This window comes from Melozone crissalis, unplaced genomic scaffold (assembly GCF_028551555.1).
Source record: "Melozone crissalis strain CALT ecotype California unplaced genomic scaffold, PUWL_Pcris_2 ptg000019l_1, whole genome shotgun sequence".
NCBI classification, from domain to species: Eukaryota; Metazoa; Chordata; class Aves; order Passeriformes; family Passerellidae; genus Melozone; species Melozone crissalis.
Window position 1 is genome coordinate 22,963,952 of NW_026535797.1, and position 27,732 is coordinate 22,991,683.

Here is a 27,732-nt window from a genome sequence, read left to right on the forward strand (position 1 = left end):
GAACTGCAAAGCAACATGTTAGGAAAAAAAAGTCTGCCCTGAGCTAGGATCACACATCTTCTCTGGACTTGGGTCCATATATCTCCAGAGAGTCTCTGAGTTTACAATAATATCAGTAAGAAACTGTCTTACAAAAGATGAAGGTTTTAAATGCTCACTTTTTATCCATGGCAGTTTTTGGCAAAAAAATATTCCTGTAAGATTGAAATTGTATAGACACCCTTGACATTCTTGCAGGCTTAGATATTCAGAGCAATAATGTGGTCCTAATTTCCTTCTAGCCTCCCAAGCCACATCGTTAGCTTTACATTGCAGAAAACATAATAATCAGATATTCCAACATCTTACCACCCAAAACATCACCAAATATAACTTGCACAAGCCAAATACCAGTGATGCAGGAAATTCCACAATCATCCTATGATTCTCTTTTCCAATATTTCCCTACTGTCACAGCTATCAAACTTTCCTTAAGTTCCAAACTAAATCTGAAGTTGCAAATTATATAGATTTTATCATTTCTCCATGAAATGATCTATGAGTACCATTCCACTTCCCTACTGGAACAGTGCCATGTCTGCCCTCCCTATTCAACAGGGTGCGACATTTTAGTGTAAAATCCTGGTTCTTTGAAAAAGCCTTGTAACATAAATATAGCTAACAAGTTATTCAAATTAGACAATACCTAAGTCAGACCTCCATTTCTGATTAATTTCCCCCATTCATTCTTCAAGGAGAGAAACTTGAAAGAGCAGCATGTCTTACTCTCCCAAAAAGGGCTGTCTTAAAAATGTGCCAGTGGTACAGATTTTTGCCTAGACTGAAATCAGATTTCTGCCAATTAACTAGAAACTGGAGAAGGAAAAACTAAAGACCAAATGTTTAAAAAAAACCAATACATTCCACCTAACCCTTAAAAAAGAAGGATCTGATTCCTGAAATACAGTACTCTCATCTAAGAGACGGCAAGAATTTAAACCATATAAGAATTTGCTTATGAAAAAGTGAGGACTTAGCTATTTAATGATCAAGCTGTTAAGCCTGCTATGTTCAGTATAAACACATTAATTTTAGTGACAGATATTTACTTAAAGGCCTATCTAGCAACATTTTCATACAAATAAAGTCAGTAAATATCACTGCACGTACAAAGTTTTGCTATTTCAGATTAGTGACTTATTTGTAGAACAATAAAATTATACAAACTTGAACTTCAATGATTCCTTAGCATGGCATGCAACTGGCTGCAGCTGGAAAGCAGCTTTGCAGAAAATGACCAGAGTCAAGAAGTTCACTCTAAGCCACCCATGGGCTCCTGCAGTAAAGAAGCTCAGCAGCATTTTCCAGGCTGCTTTAGGAAATGTGTGTTCAGCACGAAGACACAGGCACAGGGGAGTGAGACTAGTGAAAGGCACAAAGATGTTAAAGAACTGGAGCCCTGTCATATGAGAAGGGCTGAGAGGCACTTCTGTCTGACAAAGGCTCAAATAATCTTACCAAAACCTATAAACACTAGAAGGAGCCTCCTTCAGGTATTAAGAAAAGAGAGTCAAACTCCACTCAATGGTACTCAGTGGCAGTTACTGGGATCTTTTACAAGGCCCAACACTTCAGACAAGTAATCTCACTGGAATTTATCTCATCATCAAGGTTGTGCATTACAATTACTAAGAATTTCTGTAGAACACCAAGGGATAAAAACAATACCCAAAAATTTCCCCAGAGCTTGATTTGCCAATTATTATGAAAGAACTCTATTTTTGTTTGCCATTTTATCATTCACAGTGTTGCTCATTTAATTCATTTGCAACAATTCACTTTCATTATTTAGGAAACACAAACTACTGGCATTGATTAACAGAAACTTCATTACAGTGGTTTGTCTAGAGAACTCAGAATATTTCCACATTGCCTAACCAGAGACTCTGTACTATGAGCAAAAATCAGTGTAATCCAATGTATTTCATTAACGTGATAAACACATACAGAGGAATTTCCTTTATTCATTATTATAATCTCCTAAATAGATTGCAGGAGTTGTTCAGGTAGTGTTATACAAATTTTGTCTGCATATAATTTGCCAAACTCAAGCTCTCTGAACATGTCAGAGAATGAATGCAAACACTGAGCTAAGAGACTGATAGTACATAAATCATGCATCTAATTTTTCACTATGCCTCACTACATCCAGATTTTTTTAATAATTCAAGACAATACACAATTGGTGGCTAAGGGACAATGTCTAACAACAAAACTAGGAGACATATAATCATACCCAATCCCTTTGTCCTAGCGAGGCAAGTGCATAGCAACACATGAACAATCATTACCAGGTGGTTTTTCCCCTCCACTGTGGCCTGTTTCTTTTGGTTTTTGCCTTATAATAATCATATCACTGCTGTTGCTGGATTTGACTCATAATTAACACCATCTGTGCCTAACAAAGACCTTCAATCATCCTGGAATTCAGCTGCCTGCAGAGGCCATGCATTGAGCTGCTCACCCACCTGGCTTCCACTGCAGCATGCTAATGAGAGCAATGAATCTTAGCTATGGACACTTTCCCAGGAACATTTGCAGAGCAGTGAAGAAAATTAAAGATCATTGTCACAACTAAGGCTTTCTTCTGGAAATCACTTTTCAATTAAAGCAATAATGGTGTACACTCAGCACCGACGACAAGCACAGTAAAGATAAAATTAAAATACTTATGACCAAAAATCTTACTTAATGATGTATCAGTTTAAAAGGTATGGACTGAGGCTTTATGAACAAAAACTTTGTGATTTGCTGAGAATCAGCAGTAGGAACAACTGAAGTTACAATTCTGTTATAATACTAAAACCCACGTTACTTCAAAATAAATACTTACAAGAAATTCACTTACATATTTAAGCTAAATCTTCTTTGAATCAGAAAATTACACCTATCACTCCATTTGACAAGTGAGCAGTTAATATAACTAAGGGGAATTAAAAGTTTCTTTTTCCCTTTTTATGTAAAAAATAGGCAAAGAGAACACATATAAACTGGATTTCCTTCAGCGTGGAACAAAATTTATCAGCTCACAGAAACTGATGCAGTGCTAACAAAATTAAAATTAGCAAAATATTAAAATTTTTACAATGCCACCAGCTGCAAGGTACTGTGGTAAACTCCCCTCACAAGAATGCAGGGAATAATACTGTTTTAATCTACTTGCCAAGACACAGACCATTGAAGTTTTAGCAATTTCAGCAATGGTAAACATAATTTAACTGCATTTCCTTGAACCAGATCCCAGAATTTTAAGTCAACTTCTATATCTCTTAGTCATGCATCACAAAAAACTATATATATATAAAAAAAATAATTCTACTGTGTACTTAGCATGAAGGAATGCTCCTGTAGCCACTTAGTGGGGATTTGGGAGTGTACTAAGGCAAACTTTATAAACATAATTAAAATACTTTTGCATTAGTAGATTTCACTATAAGCAGGAAGGCTTGAAACAAAGTTTAGCACAATTGAAGTCCTACTTACTTTACTCCTCAAACATGAAGATTGAAAGGCTTTGTAAAATCTGTGCACACCCAAAATACTGGTAAATACATACTTGGGAGTACAGAACCATGAACTGCACAGGATGTCCTCAGCAAAATGATACAGCATAGCCCTAAACTGGTTACTTGAGAAAATCAGTATTTTACTTTTCTGTGTCTTGCAAATTGAAAAGAAATAATTCAGAAAAACAAATTGTAACCTGAAAGCTATAATAAAATCAAAGCTCAAACTGAGCTTTTTCTATTAACTGATTTCTGATCCTATTAGACTCATCTTCATTTTTTTTTTATACATCAGGCCAATGAGATCCACTTAAAATTCAGATGTAGCATTGTTGATATACAAATTAAAGTAAAATTGCTGTTTCCTTGAAGGGCCACGAAACCGAGAAGGAATCATCACAAATGTTCTGCAGATTATTCCAGTTAAAATAGAAAAGCTTAAGGACTTGTAATGAAAATGAGATTGGTATCTAAAACCACTTGAGTGTTTATGTTTACACAGACTTACTGAACTATTCAGATAAACCTTATACCTCATACATGTCTGTAAAAGGGGTAACACAGACTACACAAATGAAAAAGATGTGAATTCTCCTGGGCAGTAACACCGTATCTGTAATAAATTTGAATGAATCATCCTCACCAGGCTTGCAGGATTTTTGTAGAAGATTTTGCTGAGTAAAATCAAATGTCTCCCAAAAGACAAAACACAGAAGCAGTAGCAAACAAGCAGGAAAGCCAAATACAGTACACTATCACAACTTAGCCTCAAATGTTCCCACAAGAGAATTCATAAGGATACAAAGTGCTGCTTTCAGGAGAAAAAAAATATCTAGTAAGACTTTCCAAGAGAATTTGCTAATGATACTTTTCTCCTTATGCTGTCACACAGGAAACTTCTCAAACAAAATATATAGATTTCCAATGCATCCTTCCTTCCTAATTTATTCTCATGCAATGGCAAGAAACCAGCATGAATCCTCCAAAACAAGAAAATCAGACTTTTCACGTTGCAATGCTTTGGTAAGTAAGTTCTAGTATAGTATCTCTGACACATTTCCAGCTAAATTGCTGCTGAACAAGTAGACAAAATCACCTGGGTTGGAATCATGAAGTCTAACTGTTAGCAGAGTAAGACAGACTTGCTTCACCCCAAATAATAAAGACAACAGCCAAAAAATGAACTCAAAGGCATCACAGGAGATAGAAGAAGCACAAGAAAACTGTTTTCCTCAAGGGAATCACAGTCCTTTCAAAAAGTCATCCATATACAAAATAATTTGACCAAATTCTCAAAGGAATGACTTTTACATGCATGCACTTGCTGATCTTAAATACACTGATATAACACTGTATTTGATTCTGCATTGCTGAAATGGGTGTCAGGTCTGCAGAATAAAATTAAGCAGAACTTTTCCCTTTGGGGATATATATAGGGTGTTCTACCATAAATTAATCCACTAAGCATTTCCCAAAAAAAAAAAAAAACCAAAAAAACCCCCAAAAACCAAAAAAAAAAAAAAAAAAACACACAGAAAAGACCAAGATGTGTGTGTAGAACTAAAGGGTAAAAGGGGAGAAAGGAGGAGAAACTGAAGAAAAAGTGTGCAAGTACAGTATAGTACAGTATGCTAACATCAGGTTCCTGAATTTAAACTGCAGCACGAGTTAAATGTTGACTGAAAACCAAGAGAAATGCCCCATTAAAACACTTGTTGATCAGGCAATCAATAAGCTGGTAGTAGTACTTGGATTGGGTGGCCCAAAGAAAGCTCAAGTCTCCCATGTTGTCAGCTTTGTTCTTCTTAAGGAAAACAGTCAAAGACTCAAAAATGCAGTGCCAAAAATTCATTATATATTCCACTAGTTTCACAAAAACCAATCAACCTGACAAATAGCTGTAGTTGATCTGAAATCAAAACATAAGTAAAAATAGGTTTTTATCTATTCCACATTTTTGACCTGGAAATATCAGGTATCTAGAAGTTTTGCCACTTTCCTTTAAAAAATTTTGCAGAAGTCTTCAGAAAGGGACCACTTTACATACTTCAGTGGTGACATATTAAGGGAAAACTGCTAAAATTAACAGAAACACTCATTGCAAAGTTAAGAAGGAAAACCAATTGTCCTCACGCCAAGGGAGCTCAAGACAGAACTTGAGTTTTCCCACCACATGGCTCCTCCCCACAAAGAAAACCTCTGCTTTAGTTATTTGCATTATACTTGACACATCTACGGCTTCAAACTCGCACAACACAGGGCTGGCATCCACATATCCAAGAACGTCTTTTGCTGGTGCCACCGCATCCTAAATACCAGGATGTACAGATGTCAGCAGTGGAATTTCTGATTTTCTGAGTCACAGAACGACTGGTTTAGAACATTACTACTGCCATTACAGACACTAGGCAGGCTCACATGGACTGACTCTGGCGTACAATCTTAACAGCTGCAGTAATGGAAAGCCTTAAACTAGCTCAGAGAAAGCACGAGCTTTCTCTGTCATCATAGAACTTTAAATTGCTATTGATTCTTCAGAATATCACTCTCCCAAAAGAGCTGTATTCAAGGAAGAATATTTTTTTAAGTCCCTTTTTATTCATTTATTCTGTGTTAGGCCACCAGTGTGCCTGTTACAACACTGACAGTGCCCAGCTTGATGTGAACACAAGGGTGGAGTATGAACATTATCAGAATAAGGTCTGAGTTATCTCGTTTGTATCAAACCACCACACAGACTGATGAAACTTTCTACTGCCTGGCCAAAACCACACCACTGTATGATAACATCAGAGTAAACCTAAAAAATTCTGAGATGCTTTGCAGACCATTAGTAGTTCACCTTATCTTAGTAGAAACCTATCACGCTCAGAAGCTGGAAATACAGAGATGCTCATACTGGCTAATTCATGCAGAGGTTTTCAGAAGTGTTCTTGTCAGTCTCCCCAGATGCTTTTTTCCTCATCCAAACTGCAATTTTCTGACAAATATTTTTAGCCTGTATTTCTTATCCTAGTCTTGATTTTGAAAGATTCTACACATGTGTAATGAATCTAAAAACGGTAATTTTGCAATAGTATGTATAATCTCAATACGCAAAAGTAGTTTTCCTCTCCATTTTACAGATCCAATGTGACTGTGTTCAATTCAGTATATTTAATATTTTTTTCCCATTCTTGAGTTATTTTTGTAGAACCTTTGCTATTATAGAGTTCTTTGCACTCAGGCGATGAGACCAAGCACTGATTTGAAGTAGATGAATGGAGAAATTCAGAGATGTGTAATTGTTGCAGGAAAGGAGAGAAAGGAAAATGTACTCAAATACTCACTTTGATGAATCTATGAAGTATATTACAAGAGCACCAATACTAAGAGCGAAGACTAAGACAACCTACAAAAGAAAAGAAAAGAGTAATTATTTAACACCATTAACCATTCATTCTTTTACATACAAAAACAAAGACAACAAAAATAAATCATAAGCTAGCTTAATTTCAGCTCTGATTTTCTTTAGGAAATTAGTCCTACTTGAGATTCAAACACGATATATTATCATAGAATGCTTTCTTGCATTAAAAAGAGAAAAAAAAATCTGTCTTTACCAGACCTATCTTTCAGGATTGCTCATTGGTACATAAACCAAGAGTGACCAAACTTCCATTTATATACATGGATGTGAAACCCACAGGAAAACTGTAAGAATGCACTCATGTCCATAGAGACTACAGTGAACTGTCAAACAGTTTAAAGAAACAGTGTAGACATCCCTCTGCTCCCAGCTGTCACTCAGTGCTGTAAAGGCAGCATCTGAAGCAAGGTATAATAATTATTACATAACCAAACTCTGAAGTTCTGCATGGCCAATATCAAACATGTACATATCTTCCAATAAAGTAGTCATTAACGTATGAATATTACATAATTAATACTAATTGTTAAAATAACTGTTCAACTGAAAGCTTAAAGATTTTTCCTTACTTTTATATCCTGCTGACCATAATATTTTTTACTTTGTGAATGTCTGAAAAAGAGTATTTTGCCTAAGTACAAGTATCTGTTGTCTTGTCCAATGCATTATCACCCAAACCAGTGAGATCTGTCCAACAAATTCAAGAATTGAAGCATGAAATTCATTGAAGTAACATTTTTACTACCTAAGTCTAATATATTTGTGCTAACATCTAGGTGTTACAAGGTGAAATAAGCTATTAAATGCATATCAACTGGTAGTAGTCTCACCATCACAAGAAATTATAGTGATGAATAGAACTTGTGGACTGTTATCTGATGACATACCCCAAATTATGATTAGCAGCAAACCTAAGGCCCATTTTTCTCTGAATTAAGACAGTAGGAATCACATTATTATGCACATTCTGCCCTACCTGTTGGAATATTCCAAGCTAGATACAATCACAGTTTCAATCTGAATCAAATCTGCTCCATAATTTATTATCAATCCATTTCAAGGGAAGTCTGCATTTTTTCAAAAACAAAATTTTAAAGAGTGCTAAGTGTTCTGAGAACACAGAGCTTAGAATTTTGGCAAAAATTTTGCTTTTTCCCCAACCAGTTTTAAACACAGCTATTCACATTCAAATAATTTAAAGTCAAGTATCAGTGGTAATATTTTACTCTGCATTCTGCGGAATCATTTCTATAGTAACAGCACCCTCAAACCACTATTAAATATAGGTATCTCTTAAAAAAATAAAGAAAGAAAACAGCAATAAAGAAACAATAAAAAGCAAACTACCTATAAATAACATAAGAAAGAAAACAAGAAAAAAACAACCCCAAAAAAGCCACAGGACAAAAGAGATTCACTCTATGGCAGGAGTTTTGGGTTGCAGAATGCTGAGATGGCCACTTAATGCTGGAAATGAAATTTTAAAAACTAAGATTGTAATCCACTTGGGACTCTATAAATACTCTTCTTATTCATTCAAGTTTCACAAAGCACACAAGGGCTTTGTAAAACTTTTATTTTCCTTTTCACATAGCAAGTCCTGAGTTATGACTTTCAGTCATTGCCTCTGACCCAAAGGAGTCCTGTAGAGCAAACCCAGCAAAACACTGGATCAGCCTTACATTTCAGTTATAGCCAGTCCTTTGCTAATCATCACTGTGCTGCCTAAATGTTACAGAGATTCTGGGTGAGACCTTCCAAAACACTTAAGGCTTTCAGGTGTTCTGGGATAGTTCATGTAACTGCCACTAAAATGCAAATATCTATATTTTGCAAGCAGCTCCAGATTCCCATGCTATGCCAAACAGTGAGATATGTATGTATGCAAGACTACAACATTACCCTTCTCTGTTTCTTATATGTTTATATATATATACACACACACACACCTGATTTTAAATCATGGCTTATTTTCTCTTCTATTGCCTTGAAACACATACCTAACATGATACATAATGTTTCAAAGATCCACAGAAAGGGTATCAGAAGAGAATGGAACATGAAACTCCATTTGGTTTACCTGCTAGCAGAGAAACACATTTTTCCTTTGCTAAGTGACAGGGGACTTGAGCTGAAATTGAAACCATCAAGTGTGTGGGAAAAGCAGAGCCTGAACCAATCAGGTTAAAGCCATAATAAAATAAACTAAAAAAAAAATAAATAGATTTTAACAAACCCCACACTCTTGTATGCTATATGATAATGTCTCAGATGTAAGTTTTTTGTATTCCCATTTAAAGAGCATGGAGTGTAAGCTGGTTATTCAGACCCAGGATGACAATTACTGAGCTTGCTCTAGTGTTCCCTAGATTGCCAGGGGAGATAATAACTGTTTTAGAGACCTTACTAGGCTAGAGGGGTGTCACAAACATAGACCCATACCCCAAAGTCACAGCAACTCAAATCTGAGGGAGGGAAAAGCACACATGTATGTGAATTGCTGCCTTTCTTGTTAACTAGGCCATGGCAAGAAGTTTGCTTCCTTTGTTTATTATTTCAATGTGTTTGCCAAAACATTGCAATTGCTACACATCTATTATAACCCTCTGTACAGAAGGAAAGAATCCTTTAATTTATAATAGCTTGCTGTTTGTATAAGATTGAGAAATGTGAACTCATTTGCTAACAGCTATACTGACTAAGCACTTACTAACAAATTAAACACCAATCTGATTAAAGAAAAGAGGGGGAAATACATGGAATAGTTGCTGCATATCCCTAAATCTTTCATAAAAAAAGGAACAGAAAGATCCAGCCCCAGATTTAAACGAAAATGAAGAATGCCTTTTTATGGCAAGAGTCAGAGAAGCTGCATATAAAATTCATCTAAGGAAAACTAAAAATGTTTTGACTGATTTCAAGATGTTCTAGAAGAGCTTCGACTGCAGTCAAAATTTAGGCATCCATAATAAATGCAAAAAGAAAAAAAGAGAAAGAAAAAAAGGGGAGTTTTGATAAGGGTGTAACAGCATAATAATACTGCAGGCAAGCACCAACTCTGAGAAACACTGTCCCAAATAGGCTCAGGCCCCAGCCCATGTAACAAAGGGATAATCCAAGGGGTGGCACTGTTCCCCCTACAACTCCAAAACTGCACTATTGAAGAAAAAAGGGCCAGCAAGAAGGCTGGTTCATTAGACAGAAGGGCTACAGTTGTTAATGAAGAGGCTCCAGAGCAGGAACTTCAGACTCTCATATGCTGTAACACTTGAACGTCCTGTGAAAGTTGAAACAGAACTCTTTGAAGTTTCAAAGGCAAATTTGTGCTTATACAAGATTAAATTATCCAAACATAATTAATACAAAATAGCATAGAAATCAAGAGGCAAAGCACAAAATAAAAAAGGAATAATCATCTCTTTTTATTTTCCTCCAAAATTAAGTATTAAAATAGGATGTATGCAGTGAAAAAAAAACCAAAAAAAAAAACAAAAAAAAAAAAACCAAAAAAAACCCCAAAAACTTTCAGAAATCTGTAACCCCTAACACCTTGGGGCATCAGAGAGTTCTTATTTTTTCTGACAACAATCTCTTCTGTACTGTTCTTCAAAAATGTTTCTTTCAAACTCTTGTTCTATGGTTAAATTATTCTACCCAAAAGCCATTGTAATCCTTAGAATATAGTAGGGTTTTAGTTACTAATATGTTTTGAAATTTACTTGGTTTTCATTTCTATATTCACACAGTAAAATCTCTTAATAAGATACTCAGTTTTATCAACTATGATTTTAAAATATAACTTCATTTGTTTTTATATTTATAATTAGTTATGGAGAACACTAATTAGTTCCTGTATACATAAAGCTAAAGCCTCAATGATCCATCAAACTTTTGTTACAAATGTCTCCACTACTAAGATGTGAATAGCCTGATGTTTTGATCTAACTTGGATGAAAATTCTCATACCTTAAATATAAACCCCAAATGTCCTTTAACCATCAAATAAGAAATCAATTGTAGTTCTTTTATAGACAGACAGAATTTGCTTATCCAGATTTGTTAGGAATGAAAACCATAAAAATCTAAGGATCCACCTGCTTCAAGTTACATTTCAGAAGTTATCAATTCCTTCTAGCTTGGCAAACCCAGCATTACTTCGTAGACTCCAGGAGATGCACCCACATCTCTGCAATGTAACAAAAGTAAGACCTTCTTGACCATAGAAGATGCAGAGTATCTTATCTAAAATTGCCAACTCTTAGTTACTGAGTTAACTTAATTGCTAACTTAGATACTTAATTGCTAACTCTGAGTTACTCAATCTTCATTTTGAGCTTAAAGCAACTAAAACACTAAATCCAAATTTTGCAATTTTTATAGCCACATTAAAAACTTTTCAGAAACCCAGACTTGAAAATCTTTTACAAGATTTTACATGCAAGTCATTTCCTTTCAGTGACATTTTACGATTTTGTTTTTTGTTTACTGCTATTACACAAAAAGGAGTTAACTAAAAAGTTCACCAGGTATTAAATTTTACAGTAACTAATTTAGTCATCAGCACACAATAAAAACAGTACTGTAAATTTGGCAGTTTTACAAGATTTTTTGCTATATAAATTTTCCCCTTCAGCAAAGCTCATATAGGCTTACATTTTCCAAGACAAGTCTGAGTTTATCCAAAAGAGAAGGTGAAGGGGAGTGAGAAATGATTACCTGATAAACCAGCGGGCAGTAAATTCTCTGTAAACTTCTGTCAGAAAATTCATAGCAAGGATTTAATTTTAAAACCAAAAGGCATCAAAGTAGTCCAGCACTAGCTCTGATTGATGACCATGAGTAATCAGAAGCCTTGGTTATTGTCCTTAGTCCTACCATTCCTGTGATGCGTGACAAGCATATTACTTGACCTCTCCAGGCTCTCAATTCTCCCTCTTGCTTGGATTTGGCAGGAATACTCCATGTCAACTCATCAGGGCAACCACTCCCTTCACTGCAGGTGTTTGCAGTGGATCTTGCACAGCTGAGAGCTCTCCTGAGGCCACAGCAACCACCAAGACCCCAAACAGGACATGGCATCAGTGGCAGCAGCACTGCCCATGACAGCAAAGGGGCTTTGTGCATTAAAGGGTTTTATTTAAGTAGAAAGGTGTCAGTAACTCTATGATAAACTTCTTGCCAATTTTTCTGGAACTATATTTTTGGTACCACTAAGTTACTACCCAGTATAATAAGGTTTTAATTTATTACTAAAACTAAAATTCTGTACTTATGGTAAATATATCTTTAAAAATACAGTTCATATGTAATGCATCTCTTTTTACAGACTTGAATAATATTGATAAAAATATAGAAACAACATTATTTCTGAGACAGAAAACAGCTAAGAGCAAACAGAGAAGAGTTACCAAAAAAAAAAAAAAAATTGGCACATGTTTAGTTCCCAAATATCTAATTTATGCATCAGAGCAGTAATTTGGGAATATCTGAAAGGTACAAGTAAAAGCCATGGTAAAGGCCTGAATCACTGTGAGCTCGCCTAACTACTCATGACTGTAGTAACTAAATGATGTAATAGGTCAATGGGACTAGAATATGAAACATCTCTGAATGAAACCATACTAAGGAGAATTAGCAAATTCAGTCTCCCTGCTACAAGCCCTGTTTTCTTCTCTCTCCAATAAAAGATTCAGCTTTCTTGCATAGACTTGAACAGACTACATCTCATTTGAGCAGACTGCTTATTATAAGGAATGCTGTGAAATCAAAATTAAGGAACTATTAGAGTACACATCAGAAACAGAAATATAAAAAAAAACCAAATCAAAAATTAAACAAATAAACAAAAAAAGGATCTCTATATACTTTGCCACACACAGTTTCAATATGATTTGAGGAAAGATTCTCAAAAAAGCATTTTTTCTGTCATCTGTTCTGTACATGTTTCAATCTATGTTAATATTGTAGCTTCATTTTGCTTTCTTGATACAGATTGGGGTCTTTCTCAACTTTCTACTGACATATTGACAAAAAAATGAAAACTTCTGTTAAATCTATAAATGTGAAAAGACTGAGATTTTCTAATTAGTGAAAAAATACAAGACAAAAAGTCCCATCTGTTAATGGTGCTCTGTAGCTTGAAGTTAATTAGGTTTGCTGGGAGAGTGCCTGGCAATATGACCAGTTAAAACACATGCAACTTTTCCAATTCAGTATCATTAGTCAAAAATAGCAGTACCTTCTATCAAAATGTGCAACTTTCTGGAGCTAAGAAAGTGGATGGCACTATATGTCTGTAGATATCTGCATATTTGAGGGGCTTTTCTGCTCCCAACCTTAAAGGTTCTTCCTCCTGATTACCTAGCAGTCACCCAATTAAGGTCAAATTCACTCTTAGTACATTGCTAGAAGAATAGCTCTCACAGTGGATGTATGACTGGGTGTACATCCACGCTGAGCAAAAGCATTTTGTTGGTGACCATCACCCGCCCTACTGGGGATGTCAAGGCTCTCCTTTCCAAGCTCCTCACTGTCTCACTGCAGATAAAGGCTGCCAACAATCCTACTTATGTTAGGCATGTTGTTTTAGAGAAACCAGGGATGAATTGTCAATCAGATCCTGCAAAAATGAAACCAACCAGCTCAACTGCAGAACTGCGCAAAGGCCAAAGAACCCAGGGAAGGGTCCCCTGTCACACCCTGCACTGCACCAGAGCAGCACTCGTGCTGGTGGCTGATAATTCACAGCCCCATGCCCACTGCTCAGCCCAAGAAAGCCTCTGGGTTTTGTGTCAGACCTTGAAATGCAGCATGTGGTCATTCATTTTTTTCTGTTTCCATGTTACTATACTTCAGTTGTGACAAAAGGGGGCTTATCTCCACGTGAAGAATTGGAACCAGACAACTTCAGCTGGAACTCTTTGTTCTAACAATACTTTGGCCAACCTCTGGCTAAACTAAGTGATCAAGGGGAGATGAAGAAGCAAGCTGCACTTTTTGGTATAGTGTCTATACAAAAAAAATCTCCACCTGTGGATGGAACATCTTGGAAAACACAAAAGTGCACTAATTCCTGGACAGACTAAAAGACAAGATAATACCCCAAAATCACAATCAAATTCTTTATAATTAATTTATAAGCTAATCTAACTATATGATGGTGCAACATCTGGGAAATTACCAACTTAAATCAAATAAATGTATTTACCAGTAAAAAGTAATGTAGCCATTTGCCAACCCACTTCTGTATCTGGAATATTGCAATACAGAACTGAAACATCAATAAACTATAAAAAAAAAGGAAAATACTGGAAAACATGGTCTTTTTGAATTAAGCAATTATCTATTTCTTAATTAGTATTTGTTTAAAAAAATAAATAATAACAAGATTTTAAAAAATACAAAACCAAACAAAACCACAAAAACTAATTTCACAGTTGTTGTCCATATTCCTCATAATTTACCATTCAGTTTTGTAACTGACAACAAAACAGGAGAACATCCAAGAAACAGTCAAAGAAAATACATAATAGAAAACAAAGAATAGTGGTAAAAATACCAGAAAATAATAATACAATAGGGTAAACAAAATGCTGTGTCTTTAAAATGCTAAAATCAGAAAGATATCTCTGAAGTAAATGGTTTAAGGTCAGGAAACCACTCAAACAAGATCTCAAGAAAAAATGCAGTCCCAAATGTGGACCTTCTGAGAATTTAGGCCTCTCCCTCCAATGCACAGTGCATTTGTACAATACTATACATATTAACAGTACTGATAAAGGGAGCTCAAGCTTTACTGCCATGCCATAAGAAATTACTGAACGGAAGTACATTTCTTTGTGAATTAATCACTTTAAGGATGACATTTAATGAAATTATTTACCTTATACATTCAAAATTAATACTAGATTGTATGGCAGACAAAAGGAATCCTCACATTCCTCAGTTATTTTGACATTAGTCTGACATGCAACCTACACAACAGACAGTCATGCCAATAAATGTTCAAAGAAGAAATAGAGAAAGAGGTTACTCCTCCTTACTAAGGTTTTATAATTGAATAAATTGGTAAATTTTCAGATTTCGTGTTACTCAGATTTCCTGCCACAATTTCTCAATTTTCAAAGAGCAGAACTCCACAAATACAGAAACAAGTAACCTCCCATTTGAACTGTATAGGTTCTGAGTAACCAGAACTCACACATACAGCAAAGGTAGATACAGCTGTGCACGTATTTGGCTTCAGTAAAGCCTAGTAAATTTTCATTCAAGAAAAAGAGTGAATCAAGAATGCTGAAACCATTCAGCACACAACAGAGCATTTGAATGCTTGTCAAAGAATGTACTTTAAAATATTATGAAAACAAGACACAGAAGGGAAAAGACTCACTGTTAAATGCATCTGACAGGCTGCAAAAGGAGTTTGCTGCTGCAGTACTAACATCACAGCTCTCACCTTCCATCTACCATTACCTAATGTGGGTTTTCTCTTAAACCTTTTGTAATATATTATAATAAATGCAATTTAGCACTTCTATTTCCAGACCAAACCTAGAGTATAACAATTTCTGATACTTGCAAATACATTGGTCAACTTCTACTCTAAGTCTAGAAAAATCCATAACTGTTTCATAGACTTCTAAAGGGAGGTAGCCATCAACATGACTTTTTTAATAGAGACCACTAAACCTTCGACCATTCACATGAGGATTTTCAGGACCTCACTGCTCCTCAAGTCATGTTCTCTGCTCAGCAAATTGGCACAGCTTAATGTCAACTATATCAGAAGCTGTGGCAATTAACAGGGATATCAAACACAGGGATATCAATGAGGAAAACAAAGAAAAGGAAACTACGTGATGTAGGAAGGGGGAAAAGTTGGCAATAGAGCTAAAAAGCACAGTATTTTTGAAAGTCACCTTTTTAAGCATCTTTTTCCTCCTTTTTCTCTGCCATTGTTTGTCCTTCAGTCATTTTGCCAAATTTGATAGCATTGACTGATAGCTACAGGAAAATCTCTCTCAAACCAATCTGCTTTTAAGATGAAAAAATTGACTTTTTTATCACTAGGAATAAATCTAAGCCTACTTAATCATCAAGCTATGCATGAGAACTTGTGAATACAAAAAGCTGCCTTTAATTAGTGTACAAAATAAAACTATAGAGTGCAAGTCTGAGCATTGTAAATTGTAGCACTCACTAAATTTTAGTCATTTTAGTAATTTAGTCTGAAGAAGTCTGATAGTTCCAAACAAAGGCATAAACCTCAATAGTTTTACAGAGGCTATGTCAAAACATAATTCTTATCTGACCTCTCGATTTCCAACAGCAACAAAAAAAAGAGACAATGTAAACTCTTGTGGTTTTTCGACTAATTTGAACTGAAAAGCCTGCCAATTAATTATTTGATACAGTCATTGATCATGAGATGTGAGTTCTCCAAATAATTAGAAAATAAAGTTTTGCAATTTCAAGGGAGCAGCTAAACCTAAAGTAGACTGTTCAGGGTAGTGGTGACTTTGGTTTATGGGTCAGCATTCACCCACACTAAGAAAGCCATTTTCAGTGGCTTTGGAATAACATGGAACAAAAGTTCATATAGGTGTTTCAGCAACTTGAAAAAACATGAACACGTATTTTCCTTTTATCTTAGGTAAAATCTGCATAAACATAATTATATGCTACTATAGGTCAAATCTTGATTCACAAGACTGCACTGATATGCAGACCTTGATATTTCAGAGAAAGACAAGGAGGCCTTTGATGCCATCAATTACAGGCACTGGTGATTTCCATACTGTAATTGTCAAGGTGATGGCATGTTGTGAATATTGTTAATCTGGAATTATGATTCAACACTATCTACCAAATGATAGGAAACTTACATGAGGTATGAAATGAAATCAATGATTTACAACTATCATTAAAGACCAATGCAGAAAACAAATGATGCAGCAAGCAAAAGTAAAAGCTATTTTACACAACAAACCTTTTCTTGCAGTGAATGTTTTCTCTCAGTGGTAGGACGGAAAGACTAGTTTCTCTGCTAGGATGCAAAGACTGATTTATTCAGCCAACCTGCTCCCTGCATTTTCTGTTTTGCTATGTAGTTATAATTTTAAAACTGCAAGCTTTATTGAGAACCTTTTTCTCTATGTCCAAAGGTTTGCATCTGTATTTTTCATGCAGACACCATTTTGAGGCTAGAGACGTAGGAAATTGCCTACCATCCCACCTGCTTTACAGGGTCCTTTATAAAGGCGTAAGAATGAAAGGCCACCACGTTCATTATGGTGTGGTCTTATTCACAGGCATAAAAGAGGGTGGAGAATGAGGAACATCCAACTTCAGCTTATATTCTGTTTCATAAATGTCAGCTGGTACATAATTTTTCCCCTTTTCTGCATGCTTGCTTCAGCCTAGCTATAGTCTCTTTCCAGGGCATTTCTAAAACCACCAAAAACCAAAAAATTGGAAAAACTACCAGGCAATCATGTAGGAAAAAACTGGAAAAAACTACGAGGCTGTCATGGTGAAAGATTTATAAGAGATATTCTTAGGACTACATGTCTTTATGTTAATATGCAGTTTTAGTTGACATTTTAACAACATTACAGAATGGGTAGAAGCTGAAAGTACATAATGGATTTGAAGATTTTTTTAAGATTTTTTTAAGTATTGCAAAAAAAAAAAATATTTTTCATGAACTATAAAAATCATCCAGGAGCAAATCTTGTGAAAGACAAAGTGGTTTTCTCTGAATAAGTGCTGCAGAACCTGGCTGAGATTCCTGTAAGGTAAATTATGCCATTGAAGTGTAAACCCTTTTCTTTTTTCTTTTAATGTGCTTTCCTTCCCTGCCCCTGAAACTCTACTTACTATTGAGCTCCTACAGAGATTCAGTCCAATGTTGCTTTATTCAAAAACCATTTTATTTTAAAATAGGTCACCTTTCTAGAATCTATTCTTAAACAGAAAGTTTGAAAAGCAGATGTCAATGAAATTACCTTTTTAGCACATCTTTATCTGTAACAAGAGTTTAAGTCTTTAGCTTGGGACAGGAAGTTTCTCTGTCCCAGCTGTAGGCCCAGCTGCTTTCCTCCGCTGTGCTACATCCACTTCTCTGATGCTCAGCCTCCCCTAAAGACACTGTTCTTGTCTAGTAAGGGAAAAGTTGGCAGGTAAAAGAGAAAGACCATCAGGGTGAGTGATGGTCTTTCGGTTTTCTGTCTATTTTGGTTTTCTGTCAAACCAAAATCTCATCAATTGGGTTTTGTCAATGACCTCCTCCCTCCTCTGAACCAGTTCACTGCACTTACAGCCCCACACACAGGACCAAAAAGTGAGAAAAAACAAGAAAATTATTAAAAGTAGTCCAGTGACACTTAAGAAATGGCAATAACACTTGAAAAGTGTTTATATCAAATCTGAAAATGAGAAATATTTATACTGCAGTGATGACACTGCACAAGAAGGAACACTATCAAGTCCTAATGCTAACAAATAATTTGTTTTCTCAACAGCTTGGCTGATGTGCTTCCTTCCTGACTCTCAGGCAGAGCTGGAAGAGAGAGCTTTCAGCATTCATAATTTCAAACACTATGTTAAAATTCCATTTTGCTGATTGCCTAAAACCCCAGAATGCCTGGGGTTCTGATCAATCTTACAACAAAGACCCATGTAAAAGTGTGCCAAGGCAGACTGCTGACTCTGAAAGGGAGTCCATGCACTGATTCATTAACGCCACTGCCAGCAGCACTGATGCATTCCTTGGAGATATCTTGCTCAAGCATTTTCTCAAGCCATAGTTTAGTTTCTTATCATGGTTACAGGTGTATTAGACACCAGGAAGACCAAGTGCACAGTCACATGTGCTTACAGGACTGAAATTAAAGCTGCAGCTCTCTCTTAACTATAAGAACTAGAGTAGGACATCACTAGTGATAAGACCATGCTGCAAGGCTACTCCACAACATAAAACATGGACATGAGGAAAGGCGGCTGTGGATGAACAGAGACTTTGCTAGAACAGGTGACGCTGATTTTGCACAGACACTCTGCCACAGAGTGTGTAAGGTATAAGCTGCTCAGTAACCAAACAGTCTGTCTTATTTTTGACCAGTTCTTGAGTGAATTAGAAGAAAGTCACCAATGCACTGAAGAAATAGAGCACCTGTTTGCTGTCGTTCGTGTTTATTGTTAAATGGTCCATTCTATTATCCCCCGCCACTTTCTAAAAATGGAGCAAGATTTTAAAAGCGATCATCTTCCACCTCAATAATCTTGACACTAAAAAATGTTTGGTCAAGTTATTACCTCATCACTTTTTAAAATCAAGTATTTAACATCAATGAGTCAGTTATTAAATAGTTCTCATTTTGTCCAGGAGCTTTTAAACTCTGTGGCCAGGTCAATGTTCATGTATTTGATGTTCACTCTCCAGTCTCCTGGTGTATACATAAACTAAAATGAAAAATGTACATTACCCAAGTGCACTGCTATTCCTTTTTCACAGAAAAAAAAAAAGAGAAACTGTTATTAGTCTGATCTCAGAGCGAAGTGTTCTCAGTACATGAACAGCATTTGCTCATGTTGACATAAAGTATGAGGATTTTACCATCTTTTTGTATTTGTTCACATGCAAAAAATACTGTCTTCAAGCAGACTGATGAAAAGCTCATCCTTTCATCTTTTTTACAATAGGAAACATTTTAGTGGACCAAAGTTCCTGCCTTCAATTCAAGCTCCTGAAGACTCTTCACTGTGATGCAGAACTCAAAGGAGATGCTGAAATACTACTTCCAAGAACACTCTCATATAGTAGTGGAAACCACAAGAATTAATGGGGTTTTGCATATTTTAAGCTCAGACTGTCCATGGGAGTTTAGGATCTCGACGGCTATAAAACTCCGTAGGGTTTGCATGACCTGTTTGTGGTAGTAGGGCAGGGGGGCTGCAGGGGTGAATTCTGAGAAGCTGCTGGAAGTTTCCCTACACTCAGCACTGCTGTTGCTAAGGCTGAGCCCATCAGTGATGGTGGGGGCTCTGTGGAGGCTGTGTCAGGGAAAAGGCAGGAAGCAAAGCACAGACAGACCTAAACAAGAAGGAAAATAATATACACAACGTATACATTAGCTTTTATTTAACTCTAAAATCCCACATATTGAATTCACCTGTTTATAGAATGTACATTTTCTTCACACTATTTCGTTCACACCATGTGGACTGACACAGTTGAAAAGTAGGCCATGCAAGTTCCACATGAATAGTGTACTTGAAAAATTGTCCTGGCAAGTTGTTTAAAGAGCCAGGTTTTTCTCTGCTAGTCCTTGTGCAGGAAGATGTGTTTCGAATCTGAGACCTGTATGTTTGAACTTCTCATTGGAAAACCACAATTAAGCTTGATTGTGTGAAAACTGAACCTGTTCTGAAACATAAAAATACTAGCTTTATCCTTATTTTGAATTCCTCTGCTTATTGTATGTGTGACTAAATTCACTCTAAGTCCTACTTTGAGTCATGAACTTAAGAGAACCTGGATTGTCTTTTTTCCTGCACCAAATCAAACTCAATTTGAACCAACAACTGACACTCAGCCATCTTCATTATCCTATTTTTCACTGTGATGACGAATTGAAGCTCTTTAATGATCTATCACAGCTAATATGCGTTAGTCAGCTTTTAACATCACTGCAATAAAGTTGCATAAGCCATGAACTTAAGAGCTCCTTTAGTTGCAATTTCATGGACTGAGGTTTATAATACATCCATATGTTTCAGGTTTTTTCACCATATAGAAGCAACTTGCCATTTAAAACCAATCAGTCAAAACAAATACTTCCTAATCAAATTCCTTCTTTTTTTCAGCTAAATTATATTGCATTTTTTCATTGATTATTGTATGAGTTTCCTGAGTTTTATATGATTTCTTAGATTTCTAATTTTGTGATGCGTGTAGAGCTGAATAATATGACAATATTAAATATAAAAAAGACACAAGCAATGTTCTAAATTTGAATCCCAAATATGATATAAATCAGTGTCAAAATAAGACACTTGCTCAGATATCTCAACAGATGAAGCTCTGGTACACTAGGCCTAACTGGTACACACAGAAAGCAAAAAATTACATTTAACAACACTTGTAATACTTGAAAAATGAAAAGTATTTCTCTTTGAATACTATGTTTTTCTATTTAGGAATAAAGACAACTTATTGGCATCATTCAGTCCTGAAAGCTTACCTAAACCTCAGTTAAAGGTAAATTTTACAGCAGGAAAGTATTTTCCCTTTGCATTCGTCAACTTGATAAACTGTTCCATCCAGTAAGTTTTTCTTTTAAAACCCACTTTTGGCACAACCAAAGTTATGTAGCCTGTATGAATTTTTCTATATTATTTGGAATAAATAAGATCAAAGTGTTATTTCAACCATTTCAAAAACACATTTGAAATTTTCTTTTATTTCTGAACTTTTTTTGTGTTATAATAGATAAATATTACTTGATGAGTAAGAAAATTATTTACTGCTTTGTGCAAAATAAAGTAGTATCAAATGCAACTTTGATGGCACCAACTTGTCAGACATCACAAAAATAACCTGCCTGACACATATTTCCACCACTCTCATTATTCTTTTACTGCCTCTACTTTGTTTCCAAATGAAACTGATTATTGCTGCTAAAGTATTACCCATCTGGAAAGATATCATCTTCTCAAGGACCTTGCTGATTTACTTACTATCAACAACTAATTTCCTTGGTGAGTTTCCACTTTGCAAAGGCACTCATTAAAATTCACAGGTTTAAGTGTTTAGTTTGTTCTCCTAACAAACACTGCAAAGTGCTGTTGGGACAAGAAAAATAAATAAACCTTCCAAAGTATCTTATGAAATAAGCAACAAAACAGAGTACATTATCAGGTTTGACTCATTGTTTTTAGTTCCAATATGATGTCACAGCATAACAAGGTTATTAATGTATAATTAGTAGCATCAGTAGCAAAAGGATCACTTTGCATTATGTGAACAAAACCGTATCTCTTCTGCCACAGTGTATGCCTTTTATCTACTCTGCATAGCTGCTACAGGGGCAAAGAGAAACTAATGTTGTTTGACTTCATGATTTTTGGAGTGACATTGAAGTTAAAAATCCTCTGATAGGTCCAACTTGAATTTATACTCAACAGCCAACTGTATCTTTATTCTAATGTAATGTCTCTGTCAAGCAGAATTTAACTTCAGTATATACTATCAAATATCTTCCAAACCCTTATTAAACTTTTAAAAGCAAGACGTACAAAAATTTACCTCATACCAACTTAATTAACTTTCAGCAACCTTTTTTGTTCTGTTAAATTACATTCCACAAACTAAAGAGAAGAGGCAGCCATTTTCTTTTGTTTCCTCTATTTGAACGTCAGCTCCCATTCTCCTTTCTTTTGTTGCCTTACATTCACAAACACAGAATCACAGAATAATGAGGTTGGAAGAGACCTGTAAGATCATCGAGTCCAACCTATGCCCTAACACCTCAGTTAGACTATAGCACCAAGTGCCACGTCCAGTCTTTTTTTAAACACATCTAGAGATGGTGATTCTGTCACCTCCCTAGGAAGCGCATTCCAGTACTTTATTATTCTTTTGGTGAAAAAACTTTTTCCTAATATCCAACCTGTACCTTTCCTGATGTAGCTTGAGACAGTGTCCTGTGGTTCTATCAGTTGCTGGCAGGTGGAAAAGATCAACCCCACCTGTCTACAACCTCCCTTGAGGAAGGTGTAGAGAGCAATAAGGTCACCTCTTAGCCTCCTCTTCTCCAGGCTAAACAACCCCAGCTCCTTCAAACATTCCTCATAAACAATTTTTCCACATGCATTTTCTCCTTGAAAGACGTTCTTTACATTTTTAGGTAACAAGATTTTGTGCTCCATGTACCTAAACACCCTAAACAGGTTTGCCTTTGGCATGACAAAGGGCAGGGTCTGACTCTGCAGCGTGGAGCTTGTCAGCTGGCTGCCCCTGCCTCCCCAGGCTGTTAACTGGCCAGAACTGCTCCTTGGCAAACCTGCTCGCCCTGCCTTTAATCTCCGTGCAGGCCTGGCTGAACACAGAGCACATGCATTGCATAACACTTGGCATTACACAATTATTCAAAATAGTGGAGGATAAGGATAATTTCATTGAACATACTCACAATAAAAAGCAAACTGTACATGAAAAAAAGGAGACTATGTTTCCATTAACTAAAACAGGCCGTGGGCTTTGACAGATACTTGTTTTGCAAGGCATTAAAGTCCAGACCAGTTTAAGACTTAGAAGACAAAACTGTATTTTGATTTTAACCGATCTGATAACCATGTTCTCTACTGCTTCTAAGACGGAGATATACATTCATACAAGCTCTCAGTTCTCACAAAACCCTGGGGGAAGATTACCACTAATAAAACCTGGCACTTGGTATGTGCTAATATTCAGCTGTACCCAGTAGCATAGCACTGAAAAAACATTTCCCTCAAAATAATTTTATTCCTAGAAAATATTCAATTTCTTAAAATAACTTCAGCTAGGTATCAACCACACTTTTTCCTTCACTTTCAGTAAGCAACCTGCTCTGGAATATTTTGATCTCTACTGTGTCTAGACCAACACAGCAAAGCGCGACTTGAATTTTTGAATATACCACTGGCAAATAAACATGGTTATAGATACAGAATCCAGTCTTGTACAAATAACCTAAGTAGGAGACATCATTTTCAGGATATGTCAATAAACCAGATCATATCCAAGGCTACATCCAAGACAACTACATATAGTGAAGCTATATGAAGATCAGCAGCTCCATGGCAACATCACACACAACACACAAACTTCCCAAGAAATCAGATAAACAGTCAAACATCAAATGTATAGTAAGCTCCATCTGCCCTTTCTTTATTGCCAGAAGTACCTCATTTGCTTTTCATAGAACTAGGTTTGATACCCCAGTACTACCAATTATACTTTAAAGAACAAAGCTGATTCATTCTGCCTTGAAAATAACATCTGTGCTGGGTTAATGAACATGTATCACAGATGCACAAGTAGCGCTCTCCTGGTGTTTTCCAAACTGAGTAATGGTAATGTGGGAGTTTACTGGGTAAACTAAAGGCAACAAGCATTACTCAGCTGCTGAGGTCTGTCACCCTTCTCATGAAATGCTACTTTTACGTGTAAAATTTCTCATTGAAACAGAGCTATTTGCAAGATTGTGTATGAAGTCTGAATGGGGAGAGATGTGCATGTTGCTTTTTTCAATGCAAACATGCACAAAGTTCACGCAAAACTCTACTCAGCCAATGTGAACATCCAACATGGATGTTCACTGCAAACTTGTACAGTTTTGGCACTTGAAACATATTAAAGAAAGGAAGAGTTATGAAAAATATAGTTGTGATACTGAGAAATAGTTATTTTAGAAAAATTAAGATGCTACAGTATTTAAGATTAGCATGCCCTGACAGATATCCACACTTCTAAGCACTATATCATGAATATGTCTCCCAGATCCCAGTTCTAGTCACACGCTTGTCTTTAGCATTTCTCTGTATTGAAGGGCTTTTTTCATCACAAATTTATTTGCAGGTCTCCTTGATTAACATTACTTTGACTCCAATTTAAAACTGGTCTGGTAATTCATTAACTGCTTTTACAAGCAACTGTGGCCATTCTGATTCAATGAGGTACAATAACTTCCAGAGCAGCAAGAGAACAATTTTCATTCTAGAAATAAAAATACATTTGGTGGCATTCAGTTTGTGTGAATCACATCTTCATTTATTATTCCCCCATTTTTAATCTCACCTGTTTAAAATAATTTTCTGTTCATTAAAATATTCATATTACTGGAATGCCATGAAAATTTATTATTTGATATTTATATTGAGTTTAAGATATCTCAAAAAATCCCCAATTTTTAAATTGTAAAAATATTTCATATTTTCATATAGAGTAAAGAAGGACATACTCAGAATCAGACCTAATTGTGATTAACAAAGAAATTATCTAGCTAATGAGATTAACAAAGGGATTTAAAGGCTTTCACTTACACTGACAGTACACAGAGTTACAGGACATTACTTGTTCAACACAATATTTTAACACATTCTTCATCTTCTCTGCTTACACCAGAAATACTACTTTTTCCTTTGCTAAAACTTTTGAGAAGGTAAATATGAGGATGAGGATCGTCTCTTTTGAGAATCCTTTCTCTCATATATCTAGAGAAGTGCACAATCACATATACTAAGTTTGGTTGTTAAGTTCATGAATTTGAATTTATGGGCCACAGAAAAACAAGAAAGAAAACAAACTTCCAATATACTAAAAATACTACACATTTCAAATATATTCAAAAAAATGTAAAATTTATTTGTACCTACAGTTCAATAAAAAATGAATTCTTGCAGGCTATTACAGAATGGTGAAACCAATTTGAATTTCTGAGCCTTTGTTCTTCCCCATTATTGCTTTATTTTTTGTTGAGGTTCATCTAATTAAAAACTTGGTTACTTTAAATGAGTTGAAGCTTGTGTTTTTATTCCTTTTTTAGAGGAGTGGTAGAATCCTTCTAGAAGCTTTAAAAGTATGCCCCTATGGACAATATGATGTTGATTCTGTGCTCACTTTAATTGGCATCTCTTTCTCTTTTTGTTCATACTACAAAATCTCCTGTGTTTTTTTCCACTCACCCTGCTATGTTTTTGACCAATTTTTTTTGCTCTGCTTCCAACCCACACTCCATCTCCTGCCAAGGGAATTTTAAGTCATTAATTGCTGTCAGATTTCCATACTCACAACATTTAACCAAATTCAACAACTCATTCATCCATATTACAAAAAAAATAAATGAAGGAAAAAAATAGAACTACTTGAGAATAATGGAGAGTACTAGCTTTCTAGAGTTTGATAATTTTGCTTAGTACATAAATATACTGAAGGGATAAACATGCATTAATCAGGATTGAAATTACCATCTAATCACTTTTTTTTTCTACTGTAGCTCTTTACACATTTGCATTAATAGAATCAGAATGCATACAAGAAGAATGACCCAGTAGTGATCATGCACTCACTACATTGTGCTTACTTTTCAAACATACAATAATTGTTTGAAATGCAGAATTTCACCAAAAAACTGAAGATCATCCTAACATGTCCATTGCCAGTCATTAGGAAAAAGGCTTCCATAAGAGGCCAGTGCAACAGGAACAGCTCTCCTGGAGACATTATGGAATCCCTGTCCTTGAAGGCTTTCAAGACTCAGTCAAATAAAGCCAGAGCTGATCTCATCTCTGGTAGTTTACTCCTGCAAGGATTCATGCTGCAAAAGTTTTAGAAAGTTGTCTCAGCTATATGTTAATAATCAGTTGTGGAGTCCCTAAGTGGAGGGGAATGAGCAGCCCACAATCACAAAATCATAGAACACATGGAGCTGGAAGGGACGCATCAGGATCATCAAGTCCAACTCCTGGCCCAGAACAGGACATCCCAAGAATCACACCATGGGCCCAAGAGTCCATTATCCAAGTTAATCTGAAGAGTAAATAAAGTTTATAAGCACTATGACATTGCTGAATTTTACAAAATTCTCAAATAAAAAGACATAATAAACTAAATTGCATAGTCAGGTGACTGCAGAATACTCTTAAATATGTTTATAAGAAAAAAAAGTTTAAAAACAAAAAATGAAGTAACTACTTCAAAAAAATAAACCAAACATACATTTAACATAAATTTGAAATTCAAGACCAAGAAAATGATCAGTAGGATGAAACAGAAACTGAGGTGAGCAGAATGCAAAAAAAAAAGTATAAAGTTCAGATAAACTACAAAATGAAACAAGGCTATATTAGCTGAAAATTAAGATTTCAGAAGTTTTTCTGAAGTATTTTATAATATCCCTTTTAAGGTCATTACAGTAATGTGGGCAGTTTGCCATGTGCAACATGCCTCACGTTGCTTCTCATAGAAATGTTCCCTTAAAATCAGTGGTTTTGGTAGTTAAAAATGATCACAAACATAAGTCTATTTTCATTTTAAACAGCCTTTTTACCTGGAGGCTGCAAGGTCATGGTTAAATTTCTTATAAACAGACCTGGACCAAAATAAACTGAGATTAAGCAGGATCTTCGAGAGTTACAGTTAAAGCATTATCTGCAGAGGATTACAGTAGACAAGCAGTCTTGTTTCATTCCAAACAATGACCTTTGTCTTACACAAATGTCACATTCATCTAGGAAAGGTGTCTGTACAAGGAGAACAGCACTCTGTCAACCAGTTTTTTCTAAAGCACATGGATTGGCATGTTTGATTTCCTTCAGTAAAGACCCACATACAGTAGGAACCTATATTATGAAACTTTGCAATGCTCTGTTCCACTGAATGGAAAGCTAGACTAAAACTCAGGACTGTATTTTCCCTTTAATGCATATGCAACTTCTGACATTACTAATAGAGCCTAATTACACTCATTAAGCCCATTCAACACTTCCTTTTGAAATTATTAATTGCAATAGGCCTCATGCTTTAGTGCAGCATGAAATAAAGCCCACACCAAAGAAAACAATCACCTTCTCTCCCCACTATTAGATTTTTTGTTCATCTTCTAGCTTTGCTTTTTATTAAGAGGTTGAGGGATGGGATCTAAAGAAATCATAAAACAGATTTAAATATAATAATTTTTATCTAAATTTAATAGTTTTGCCACCTCTTTGTTGCCTATTGTATCCTGGCAAATGGAA

At 35.6% G+C, this 27,732-nt stretch overlaps 1 protein-coding gene across 28 annotated transcripts in view; it reads right to left on the reverse strand.

Moving 5' to 3' along the window:
- KCNMA1 (potassium calcium-activated channel subfamily M alpha 1) overlaps positions 1-27,732 on the reverse strand; it is a 411,380-nt gene that overhangs the window by 221,561 nt on the left and 162,087 nt on the right. For all 28 annotated transcript variants that reach the window (XM_054276930.1, XM_054276928.1, XM_054276929.1 and 25 more), the window contains one exon: positions 6,875-6,936. In XM_054276930.1, coding sequence (XP_054132905.1) covers positions 6,875-6,936 — 62 coding nt within the window. The remainder of the gene's footprint in view (positions 1-6,874; positions 6,937-27,732) is intronic.